The sequence below is a fragment of the Lathyrus oleraceus genome, chromosome 2 (assembly GCF_024323335.1).
Source record: "Lathyrus oleraceus cultivar Zhongwan6 chromosome 2, CAAS_Psat_ZW6_1.0, whole genome shotgun sequence".
Taxonomy (NCBI): Eukaryota; Viridiplantae; Streptophyta; class Magnoliopsida; order Fabales; family Fabaceae; genus Lathyrus; species Lathyrus oleraceus.
In genome coordinates, this window is record NC_066580.1 from 74,867,544 (window position 1) to 74,880,927 (window position 13,384).

At 38.1% G+C, this 13,384-nt stretch overlaps 1 protein-coding gene across 1 annotated transcript; it reads left to right on the top strand.

The window, feature by feature from the left end:
- The first annotated feature begins 12,402 nt into the window (after nucleotides 1-12,402).
- On the top strand, nucleotides 12,403-13,000 carry LOC127121974 (uncharacterized). Its single transcript, XM_051052394.1, has one exon. The coding sequence runs from the start codon at nucleotides 12,403-12,405 to the stop codon at nucleotides 12,958-12,960; it is 558 nt and encodes a 185-aa protein (XP_050908351.1). The 3' UTR covers nucleotides 12,961-13,000.
- The last annotated feature ends 384 nt before the right edge of the window (nucleotides 13,001-13,384 follow it).

The following is a 13,384-nucleotide window of genomic DNA, read 5'->3' on the forward strand; positions in this document are numbered from 1 at the left end:
AAGCCGCCCTTTCGGGTTTTCAACTTAGCGAGCTATTCTGTTTTTCATGATTTGCATATACTTTTTTTCTAGCAAAGTATCTCTTGACTGCATCTGAATTCACAGGACGAGTGAAATCCTCCCCATCCGATGTTGTAAGCATCAAAGCACCGCCTGAAAAGGCTCTCTTAACAACATATGAACCCTCGTAGTTTGGAGTCCACTTGCCCCTGGAATCGGGCGCGAAAGACAAAACTTTCTTGAGCACGAGGTCACCTTCTCGGAACACACGAGGCTTGACCTTCTTATCGAATGCTTTCTTCATTCTCTGCTGATATAACTGACCATGACACATGGCAGTTAATCTCTTCTCTTCAATCAAATTCAATTGGTCATATCGACTCTGAATCCATTCAACATCAGTCAACTAGGGATTTGAGGGTATACTTTTTTTTCTTTTTTCCTTTTGAAAGAATTTTTTTTTTTTGATTTTTTATTCTTTTTTTTTTCACCCTCTCTCTTTTTCTTTTCTTTTTTTATTACATTTGTAATGCCCCAGTTTGACTGTTTTGCTGATTCTCATGATACAGCTGAATGAGCTTCTTTTCATACTCAAGAAGACGGGTAATCTCATCAGGAATCCCCTTCAACATCATCTTCCTCTGCCTCAAATACAAGGAATTCAAGATTGGGAGATGGCGTTGGATCATTATGTTCAATGGGTTTAGAAATCCCTGCATAATGATTCTGGATATGAAAAGCTTTTTGAAATCAAACAAGGCAATCATTATGCAGATGAAAAAGTTTGATTTTATGCTTTTTTCCAGGGTTTTTTGTGATCACCAATTTCATGCAAAAAAGCAAAAAGTGAAAACAATTGGAAAAACAAATGTTTAACAATGCATTAATTGAATGAAATATCATTGTATATATGCGGCCAACAATGTCATCACTTCTCCTTTTGGCATGGGAGAAGGGTTTTGAACAAAGTGAACAATTACTCTGATCTATGGATGACTGTAGGAACATCTACAGCGACCCAATTATGGCAGACACCGCCAGGTATGACAAAGTTGCTCAGATCCTCTGCATCCTCTTCCAAGATAGCAGCAGCCTCTTCAGGTTGATCATCATGGATGAATCCTCCACTCGTGAACAAACCTTGCTCGTTGAATGCCCCAGGACAGTAGCCAATGCCAGTCCGGGATCTATTATCTTCAAGTTCAATCACCTTCCCTAAACCAGCAACTGCACCACACTCAATGGCCAGTTTCGCATCTTTGTAGGAAGCAAATGAACGAGACTTCTTCTCAATTGGCTCAACAATAGATAAAGCTTGGAAAGGAGTTCCAACTTCATCCTCAACATCAATATACGAGAAACAAGACCGGTGGCTAACCAGGAATAAATCCATCAAAAGCACTTAGTCTGGCACATTCCTCCTTGAGTTCACAATTCTCTTGGTCAAGATGATCCATCAATCTTGCAGAATTGGCTCTTGTATAGTACCGGCGGAGTGCATCTTCAAAATAAATGAAGAGCACGGGGATCAGACCCACATGACCAGAAGCTGAGAACAACGCCTGCTTATGCAAATGATGCATGCAATGCTCGTGCAGATGATTTGTTTTTATTTCAAAGGAACTCAAGGGTTTAATTTGCAAACTTTGAAATATCAACATTTTGATCGTATATGAGAATATCTCATCAGATATATCAGGTAAAAAAAAATTCCGGTTTTTTCCATGTTTGAAAACTTTTGCAAATAAACTCCTTTGAGTTCCTTGAAAATTTTCTTTTTATCTGATGATATGGATGCAGATGAATGCATGAATGCATGAATGCAACAATCACACTCAAGGATCAAGCAAGTCACACCAGACAAAGGTCATGGGAAAGCTCAGTGTATCCCTAATATCAATCATCCATTTTGGTGGATTTAGGTTTTCACCTTATCAACACCCAAGTTCCATTGATATTAACGGTACATGAACCGGCTCAATCATCCTTAATATCAACCATCCATTTTGGCGGATTATGGTTTTCACCTTATCAACGCCCAAGTTCCATTGATATTAAGGATATTTGAACGACTCAACCACGAATCACGAGTTTGCTGAGAGTCACGAGCATGGAGTCCTGGTTAAGAACCACCCCAAAGGGAGTGTACTAGGGTTTAAACCTGCCAGACATGTTCTACCAGAGGTTCCCATAATCATCGTCCCATCTCTCGGATATTATCGGAGGAACGAATACTCGTATTCCAAAAATATTCTCAAGAGAGACTCTTATGAGTGTAGTATCGCGTAACAATCGTATCAGAACTGACATCTGAACGACCTCCGCACTACGTCCTAAAAATAGGCCAAGATGGGCTTGGTAAACTAAGGTCCTTGGCTTCTAAGGCACATGATTGAAAGAATAATGCCTAACCACAAATGACTTGTGTGACATTATTAATCCAACATGACCTCCACCAAGTGAATGGGCTCGCAAGTCAACTTGTTAAGGAATACTCCACACAAGTCAACAAGACTATGTCATTCTCCTATCCTAGAGTGCACTCGAGTTCGGGTATAGAACTCATCTCACAGAGATCACCAAAGCAAACAGCAATTGTATATCAAGCAATTCAAACATTACAATCAATACAGTTATCCCAAATTGTACAAAAATATGTCAAATAACACATAACAATATCATACCACAAGAGTGAAAAGTAGGCAATACCACCAAGGAAGGTCTAATGTTATCCCCAGCAGAGTCGCCACTTTTCTGTAGCGGTGTATTCGTCGCTATATGATTTATTGATTAAATCAAAAGCAAAGCATACAAAGAAATCGAGTCGCCACCGCACTTTTATTTATCCAAAGGAATGGCTAAAAAGCGAACAAAAGCCTAAGAAGTTTTACACATAGAAAACCAATGAAAAGATCAGAGAGTCTGGGTAAGGGGTAAATTACGCAATGGGAAGGTGTTAGGCACCCATCACGTCCTAGGTACTCCTAGGGAGCCCTTTTCACACTTGTTGTATGAAATGTTATTTGTTATGAAATATTTGTTGTGCAAACATGAATGGGATGATGAGAAAAGAATATACAATTTTATTATTTTTGTGTTTGAACGGATGAACCCGTTGCCTACGTACCTTCCATCAAAGGTAAGGATCAAAACGCCGTAGTTCGGCTAAAAGATTTCCAAAAATTAGTGAGTTCATTTTAAAACACAAGCCCTAAGGCTTTTCATTACCAATGGGAGAAAACTCAACCAATACCAACAATCCACCATGCGAGGACGGCTTCAACATACTAGTGAGGGGTTAACCCTATAATAAGTATGGAAGACTTACAATCAACTCACTAAGGATAAGGTAAGATTTACATCAACCACTATGGTAATTGAAACCTATGGCTAATGTATGAAAACATATTAACAATGGACAAAGCCAAAACAATTGAATGGGTGAAGTTAATTGATTATGAGTATTCACAAAATATGGTCAAGGTATGATTAGAATTCAATTCAAAGAAGTGTTATGAAAGGTGAAGTTTGAAAAGTCAAGGACTTAAGGTCCAAGTTTCTAATTTGAAAAGAGATGAGAATGTTTGCACAACATGTATTTACAAGTTTTAAAAGTCAACAAGTGAAAAGGGATTTTGAAACAAAAAGGGTTGTGGATGAAAGAGCGTAAAACTTCCTAGAGGTTCACCTCTTGAAATCATATAGAAGATGATTCAAGTGTGTCCTTTGGAATAAGGCAACAAAGCAAATAAGCAGATAAAAAGCAAGGTGATACCGGATGCCATCAATGGACTTATACCAATCTCACAAAGCAAAACAGAACAAAAGGGTGGATACCGGATGTCAATCAACTGGACTTATACCAATCTCCGAAGAATCAAGACATGGATGTCAGATGCCAATCTATCTGGACTTATACCAACCTCCAAAGGATGATCATAGGAGTACAAAGGCCAACAACATGGTCTTACAATTGCATCCTCACATACAACAAACAAACAAAAAGATGGATGTCAGATGCCAATCTATCTGGGCTTACTCTAATCTCCAACAGATGATCATGGGAGTACAAATGCCAACAACATGGTCTTACAATTGCATCCTCACATACAACAAACAAACAAGAAGCACTAAGCAAAGAGGACATAAGTGGCCAATGAAATGGTCTTACACTCAATCCCTTCCAAATCATAGGAACAGAAGCCAAAGAATGGACTTATAGCTGATTCCTCAATGGGCAAACTCAAACAAAGCACCAAGATATGAAATGATGATCATGCAATAATGAACCATTAATGATGATAAATGCACAAAGGCAAACAAGCAAACATGTACATATGAAGCAATCAATCAATCACACAAAGTCATTTAGCACTCACTATATCCAAGCAATTAGGCTCAAGCAAAGGGTTAGACTTTAAAGTCAACTGGAATGGGGTAAATGGTGCTCTTAACCTTAACATTGAGAGTTAAGGTGAAGCAGATGAAAGGATATGAGGGGTGTGCCTCATTGCTCTTATCTCTGGTCAGAGAGAGCATTGAATATCAGAAGGTGTGGGAGTTCAGAAAGTGGGAACTCTCTCCACAAGTTAATGACTCGATAGATCTTGGGTTTTTACTCACTATGCATCAACACATGTGGTGTGAGCAAGGTGAGTGACACACAGAATAGTAGGAGATGAACTACACATCTCTTTTGTCTACCAATTGCCTTATTAAAAGGACTTTACCTGCTTGGGGACAAAGATAAACAATCACAAACATTGCCTCTTAAGGAGGACTTCAGACAGGTGTCTGGCTAAGTAACAAGCCAGGTCTTCCATACTACATGGAGACAAGAGATTCTACCTCAATGCTTAAGCTATCAAGCAAAGCAATAGCAAGTTCACAAAGGAACTATAGCAACTAAGGTACCTGAAATCAATCAAATATAATCAGTATACCAATCACAAAGTCAAAACAGACAAGATAAGAACCAACAGTCAACACAATCAATCACATGTGCAAAGCACCAACTCAAATGAAATGAGCTAGCATCCTACAAAACAAACCAAGTTAGTTCATAACAATCAAATAAACCAAACTCAATCATCTTGAATTAATCTCCTTAAAGCAATTGCTTCTTAACCTGAAAATCAAACTCAAACATGAGAAGTGAACCCTTAGGCCAAAGCCTAGGGTCAAAGGAGGGGAAAAAATTTAAAACAGAACATGAAAATTGATCAAAATCAATATTAATAAAATAAGAACAAATTCCAATTTGTCTCATATCAAAACTATTCACCAAATCCATTTTGTAAGCAAATCATGTCAAACTAGGCAAGTTGAGAACTCAATGATGTAAACAGAATGAACTCAAGCATATCCATACCAAAATGGCTCAATAAATTCCAAGAAAAATCATGCTTAAACAGACCACATTGAATGAGCAACACACCAAATTTCATGGCATTTGGATAAAGGGAAGCAAGTCAATCAAAATCACTAAGTCAAAGCATATGCAAACAAGCTCATATAAGGCACTAAATCATGCATCAAATTCAAGCAATCATAAAACAGAAACCAAACATGATAAATGAATGAAATCAAAGCCATGGCAACCTTCAAGATGTCTATAATACACATGCCAAATTTCAAGTTCATCCAATAAACACCAAGGATTTCACAAATCATATGATATCATGACTCACAAAAGATTCACAATTGGTCAAACAGGGGAGAAATTCTCAAACAAATTGAAAATGCATTCCAAAATCCCAGGAAAAATCACAAGCAAACTAGACATCCATAAGTATCAACATGCAAAAATCCAGAGCAATTCAAGTTCAATAAGCATGGAAAATAAAATCAAGAACATGAACAAGAAATGGTGTGACATACATTGTCACACCTCCAAAGATCACATCATATCTCACAATCCAGAAAGGAAAAAATAGCAAACTATATACCAAAAGATCACTTAAAATGTCTAGATCATGCATATAAAATTTCAGCTCCATAGGATCAATCATCATGATTTCACAAATGAAATGGTAAAGCATAGGCAAAAAGCATACATGAACAAAACCAATGGACCAAAATAAAAACAGGCCATGCACAACTTTTGATATCATGCTATTAAAAAACTAGAGGAAAAAAGGAGATCACTGCAAAAATTCCCACTCAATTTGGATTAAAGATGAATGACTTATGATTTTTTGAAGATTGATCATGAAATGAAATAAAAATTTGAAATTAAAATGAAATAATTGAACGCATGGCAATTTTGTAAATAAGCCGAACTTTTGAAATCTGGCGCCACATGAAACGCTGCGTTTCATTAAAAGGAAACGCAGCCCCAATCACAACATGACAAGTGGACCAACACATGCGCAGAAACACCAAAAATCATGCAGACTCGGCCAGGAAGGATCAAACACAATTCTGGAAATAAAAAGCTAGGGTTCTTCACGTGTTCATCATGTTCATCAAGGTCAAGAACAAATCATCACCAAAATTCATGAAATGCATATCAATGGAATCCTCTCTCAACATACATCACATATTCAGTCTTGATTCAACCTAATTCTACTCATGTCAAACAGATCGAGCAAAAACAAGTTCAATCATCAATCTTCAAATCAACATAACTTTCTCAAAACTGCATGAAATCACTAGGTCTAAAATTCATTATGCTCAGCAATGGAAGATCTACCAGATACACATCATAATTTTGAGAATCGGAGCAATTGAATTCTAACCTCTATGAATGTGCAGAACTAGAATCGTGCTCCTCAAGTCCTTAAAGATGAAAACAGATGTTCTATGCTGATGAGGAAGATGAATGAGTGCAAGAGAACAGCTCAACAGTGCTTGAACACGATGAAATCTCCAACTGCCATGGAAGGTGCAATGCTTCAACAGTCACGATCTTCAAGAATTCCTCACAATCTTGCTTCAACAGATCTTCACAATGCCTGCAGATGATGATTAGAACAAGAAGCAAGCAAGAGAAATCAAGAAATTCGATGGAAAGAGTTGAAAAAATTTGAGAGAATTTGAGAGAATTTGAGATGAAAAAGTTTTGGATCTGAATTTGTGAATTGTGGTTATCATTTTCTGTTAGGGTTTTGGTTTAAATACTCTCTACTAATCACCCTCTAAACATGATTAACCAATTGGTAAATGGAAATGATTAAAATGGAGGTGTTTTGACAAAATGGGATTTTCACCCTTGTGCATGAAAATGGTGCATGAAGTAATATGGACGTGAACAGTGCTGTATGAGAGCTCAAAACAGAGTTATGTATTGATACAAAAGCTCCTACATCGATGCCTAGCACATTTTTAATAGTATGGATCGATACATAACTCGTACGTATCAATACATAGCACTTTTTAACAGTATGCATCGACACATAACTTGTTTGTATCAATACATAGCATTTTTTAACAGTATGGATCGACACATAACTTGTTTGTATCAATCCATAGCACTTTTTAACAGTATGGATCGACACATAACTCGTATGCATCGATACATAGCACTTTTTGCCTTGCATGGATCGATACGAAATTAGTATGCATCGATACATGGAAAATTTTGCCATGCATGCTCGGTGGTAATTTGAACATATATCCTCAACCGTTCATCCGATTCTCACGATCTTGGACTTTTTGGAAATGGGAGAGAAAGATATACAACTTTCATGTTTAACAAAGTTCCATTTGGAGCTTTTATTATGGTGGAAAGTTGAGTTGAAGTTGTTCCTAAAACTTGCCATTTTTTGGAAACTTGAAACCATAGGTCATTTTTCCTTTTGGAAACTTTTGGTATGACCTCAAATCCTTCAATGTGAGTATTTGAAATGTCAAATGAGACTTGTTTGAACATGAATGGAGTATTTCTAATCACTTCCCACCTCTAAATCCACAATTGACTTTGCAGTTGACTGGCTAGGGCTTCAGTTGACTGATGAATGCCTTGATGAGATTCAAGCCTCTACCACTTGAGATTTTGATTCAAAATGATGTCACAACTCAAATGAACTCTTGATTAATGATCATGGGGTCCAAATTCTCAAGAATGGCCACTAGCTATTGCTCAAATGAATGCATTGACCGCCTTGACCTGTAATTACTTCATCTGCAAGTAACAAGGTTAGATGACATATTTTTTTACTTTTGGTTAGTAAACAAATGAAAAGCAATGATATACAAATGAAAAACATGCTTGGTGATCAAGAACCACTCTCAAAAGATAACCCAACCACAAGGAAGGCAAGCAAGGTGCACAATGATCCTTGAGGCAATGCAATGATATAATATGATACCATGAGGGATCTTAGGGACAAAATTTGGGGTCTTACAGGCGTCATCAAATTGTTGGTCTGGGAGACCTCAAGAGCATTGTTTTTATCCACCTTAATACTAGGAATGAACAAAGTTTCTTGAATGACAGGCTGGTTATAACTTGATCTTTTTGTGCTGGAGAGCTTGGAAAGAAGATTAGCCCTAGAGTTTAGTTCCCTAGGAACATATGTCATATCAAAAGCCTTGAAACGATTAGATAGTTCACATACCTTTTTAAAATATTTGATTTGGCGAGGCTCATTCATTTGATATTCCCTGGAGACCTAATTTTCCACCAATTATGAATCAGTTCTAGCCTTGAGGCTTGAAGTGCCCATATCGAAGGCGAGGACGACGTGTCATAGAGGGCTTCATACTCGGCCTAGTTCTTGCTAGATTTAAACTCGAACTTTAAGGACTACTCTATCAAGAGGTCGTATGGACCTTTAAGTAATATTCTAGCGCCACTTACCTTCAGGTTCGAGGCACTTTCCTCAAATAGTATCCATATATGGGGAGTCTCCTTGCCTTATGGAGAGCTAAAATCTATTAGCAAATGAGCTATCACTTACGACTTGATGCTTTCCCTAGGTATATACTGGATACCATACTCATAAAAATCCACTTATCAAGATATCATTTTTCCAATGAGATATGGCTTCTTCGAAACTTTGAGAATAGGGTAATCGGTTTTTACCATAATATGGTGCCCTTGGAAGTAAGGACCGAGTTTCCTCGTCATTATCATGACTTCCAAGACGAGTCTCTCAATCTTCTAGTACCTAGCCTAGACAGCTTTGAACACCTTGCTCACGAAATAGATAGGTTGCTCATTTTTGTTTTTCTCTTGGACGACCATATAACTTATCACCTGGTAATTAACTGATAAATACAGGTATACGAATGCATCTTCTTGTAGGCACGTCAATATATGACGTGTCTCCATGAAGACATTCAAATTGGAGAATGCCTCCTCACACTCGCTTGTCCAATAGAACTTCTCCTTCTTCCAAGTGGCAAAGAAATGAAATGCATTTTCACATGCACGAGAAAGAAAATGAGATAGGGAAGATAAACACCTTATTAATTATTGAACATATTTAATAATGGATAGGATTCTGATGTTGATGATAGATTGACTCTAATTTTTGGATTTTCCTATATCCCTTTCCTAGTTAGTTTAAATCCTAGGAACTTACCCACATGTACGCCAAAGAGCATTTCGTGGTGTTTAAGTACATTTTATATCTCCTGAATAATTCTAAGATGTCTTATAGGTCTACAATGTGGTTTCCCCTTCTAACGTCTTCACAATCATATCAACGATGTAGACCTCCAGGTTTAGCCCTATTTGTTTTGAGAGTACGCCATCCATTAACCTTTGGTAAGTCACTCATGCGTTCTTCAATCCAAAGGGCATGTCATTTTATTAGTAATTGCGATGGTTAGAGATGAATGTCGTATTAGGCGTATCCATAAGATCCATTTTTATCTGATTGTAGCCCGAGTAGGCGTCCATACTACTTATAATTTTGTAACTAAAGGATCCATCAATCAGTCAATCAATATATACATATCCTTAAGGAAGGCAACATTTAGGTCAATGAAATGGACACACATGCGCCACTAGTTTGAAGAATTTTGAACTAAGACTATGTTATCCATCTAGAAGGGTACTTAACTTTAATTTTTAAGTAAATACTTCTCAATTTCTGAATTTACTCATCAATCTTCGACCGCTTCTCCTAGCGTACTTTATGCCTCCTCGAAGATACTAATTTCACTGTGGATTCAATAGCGAGGTAATGTCATACCACCCTGGTATCTATCCCTAGTATATCATAGGGTTCCCATGCAAATAAGTCAGCATTCCTCCATAACAAGGAGACAAACTCCTCCTCCTCAGCTTAAATATATAGGCGCCTAACTTGGTGACTTGGAAATCTAAGGGCCTAATTCGGACCTCCTTTAGGTCCTATATGGGAGTGAGACTTTCACTCTCCGCCTCAATTATGGGATTTAAATTTGCAACTTCCATTTTATATGCGCCTATCTATGGAATGGATATTGCGTCAATCTCATTCCTTCTCATTTCGATACTTTTCTAGTAACACTCATGGGTGATCTCTTGGTCCCCTTAGATCACTCCAACTCGCCCGTTGGATGACACATACTTCATGCTCAAATGAATAATGGACATGACAACGCCGAATAGGTTGAGGGCTAACCTCTCCCATGATAACATTGTATGGCGATGAGGTGTCTACTACGACGTACTTGACCTTGAGTTTTTTGCGCTCACCCCTACCCAAATAGGATCACAAGTGTTATATGGTCTTTCACATGTACATGCTTACCTGAGAGACCAACAAAGGAACCTTAAAGTTCTTGGATATCACACGGATCAGACCGAAGTCTCTCAAATGCCAATGACATTTTTCCTAAAGAAGGTGATTTTGAACTTTGTCTCCTTCTCCAAGCTTGTTTCAAGATTGGCGAGCATAATTCACGCCGTCAGAACCTACTTGGCATACTTCTAAGGGAAGAGTTGGGTTCTCAATCACAGAAAAATCATCATGCAATGGTGTTGAATATGGTATACGATACTTGTTTCTCCATCCTCCTAGAGAAGGTTAATAAAGTGATTGGTGAATGATAACGAGTGTGGCCCAAGTTAAGGATCCATCAATTTTTTCACCTTGTTGGGCGGAAAGGGTCCCGCTTAAGGATCCAACAATTGATTTCCTTGTTAGATGGCAATGATCATACTTAAGGATCCAACAATTGATCGCCTCATTGGGAAGCAAAGGTCCTACTTAAGGATCCATTAATTGATTGTCTCATTGAGTGGCAAGGATCCCACTTAAGGATCCAATAATTGATCGCCTCATTGGGCGACAAGGATCCGACTTAAGGATCCAACATTTTTGATCGCCTCATTGGGCGACAAGGATCACACTTAAGGATCCAACAATTGATCACTTCGTTAGGCAGTAAGGACCCAACTTAAGGATCCCACAATTGATTGCCTCATTGGGCGACAAGGATCCCATTTAAGGATCCATCAATTGTCCGCCTCGTTGGACGACAAGGATACCACTTAAAGATCTAGCAATTGATCGCTTTATTGGGCGACAAGGATCCAACTTAAGGATCTAGCAATTTTGATCGCCTCGTTGGGCGGAAAGGATCCATCAATTTGATTACCTTATTGGGTGGAAATGATCCTACTTAAGGATCCAACAATTTGATCGCCTCATTGGGAGGCAAGGATCCCACTTAAGGATCCAACAATTGATCGCCTCATTGGGCAATATTCTTCCGCACTCTTAAGTTTCCTGCAAAGAAATGGATAGCCAAACATACAAATTTTGACATAAAGAAAAGTGAGGTGCCTCATTAAAAATCCCTGTCCCATGTAAGAGTGCAGAAAGGTAAAAAAAGTTCACCTTATAACACAACTTGTTTTATACAATCTATAGAGATATAATACTCGCCTATAAAAAAATGAAATAATCAAACAATATTAAAGAAAAATAAGTGGAAACTATGTGTCATACCCCGATTTTGGTCCTGAATTTTTTATGTTTTTATTTTTAGCATGTTTGGCCTAACCTTACTTTGGTCTTATATGAGGATTAGTCTTGGTCCAAAGTCATGGTGTTGTTCATGTGATTGTTAATGCACATATGGTTTTGGTCATCCAAACAACCAACCTTCTTGTGTCACAAGTCAATTGCCAATCATGCCATTTGATTCATAAATATCCCTTTCAAATCCTAATCTTATACCATCATTTCATGGCCCTGTTAACATATATTGCCTGTCAAGTTATGTTCTTTCTTTTCAAAGTCAAGCATTCAAGTCATAAAATAAACCAATTGTAAAATAAATTTCAAACCATTTCAATTCATTTCACATCATTCTAAACCATCACATTTGATTTTACATAAAAAAAAGGTACAGGTCTTGACAATTTTTGACCAATTGTTGACTTTGGTCAACAGTTGACTTTTTGGTCAACATTGACCAAAGTCACCCAAAATCCAAAAAAAAACTCTAAAATTACACATGCCCATTATTCTTCAGTCTTCCCTTGTTTCCAATCTCTACTTCCTTTCCCGGCTGCTACACAGAAAGTATGCCGGAAACTTCATTGTGGATCTGTTTGGAAAATGGAAGGAATCTGAATATGGAGGCGGTCACTCTATTCCTGTTGATGGCATTGCATACTATATAACTGCACCCTCTAGCTTAGCTGATATGGCAGCCAATCCTTTCCATGCACTGTTCTACCTGGTGTTTATGCTGTCAGCCTGTGCCTTGTTCTCCAAAACTTGGATTGAAGTCTCTGGTTCATCTGCTAGGGATGTTGCCAAGCAGTTGAAGGAACAACAAATGGTTATGCCTGGCCATCGGGAATCAAACTTGCAGAAAGAGCTTAACCGATACATTCCCACTGCTGCAGCATTTGGAGGAATGTGTATTGGTGCCCTGACAGTATTGGCAGATTTTATGGGGGCGATTGGTTCAGGAACCGGAATCTTACTTGCCGTAACAATCATCTATCAGTACTTCGAGACATTTGAGAAGGAGAGAGCCAGTGAGCTTGGCTTCTTTGGTTTCTAAACTTAAGTCATCCTTGTTGGTGACGCAATCGGGTTATCCTGCACCAAGCAAATGTCAAGTATCAAACTAGTGACACTTATCCAAGTGAAGAAAGTGAATAAAAAAAACATTAAACCACTTGAGGAATCTCTTGAGAGATTGAATGTGCATGATGATGAGCCAAAAATCCAGCCACCTGTTGCTGACACGGATTATTCTACTTCTGCTGGAAGCCATGATACTCCTCCGTCTGTGCCGCACTTCTTTGATGCATCAAAAAGTCATAATGAATTTTCCCAAGAAACAGTATCCAAAAATATCAATAAAAACCATGAAATCCCCTCTGAAACAGAAGGAATTTTTAACACCGTCGCCAACACTGCTGAGAATCAACCAGGTTATGAAGAGTCAGTGGAGACAGAACCATTACCTTAGGGAAAGCCAC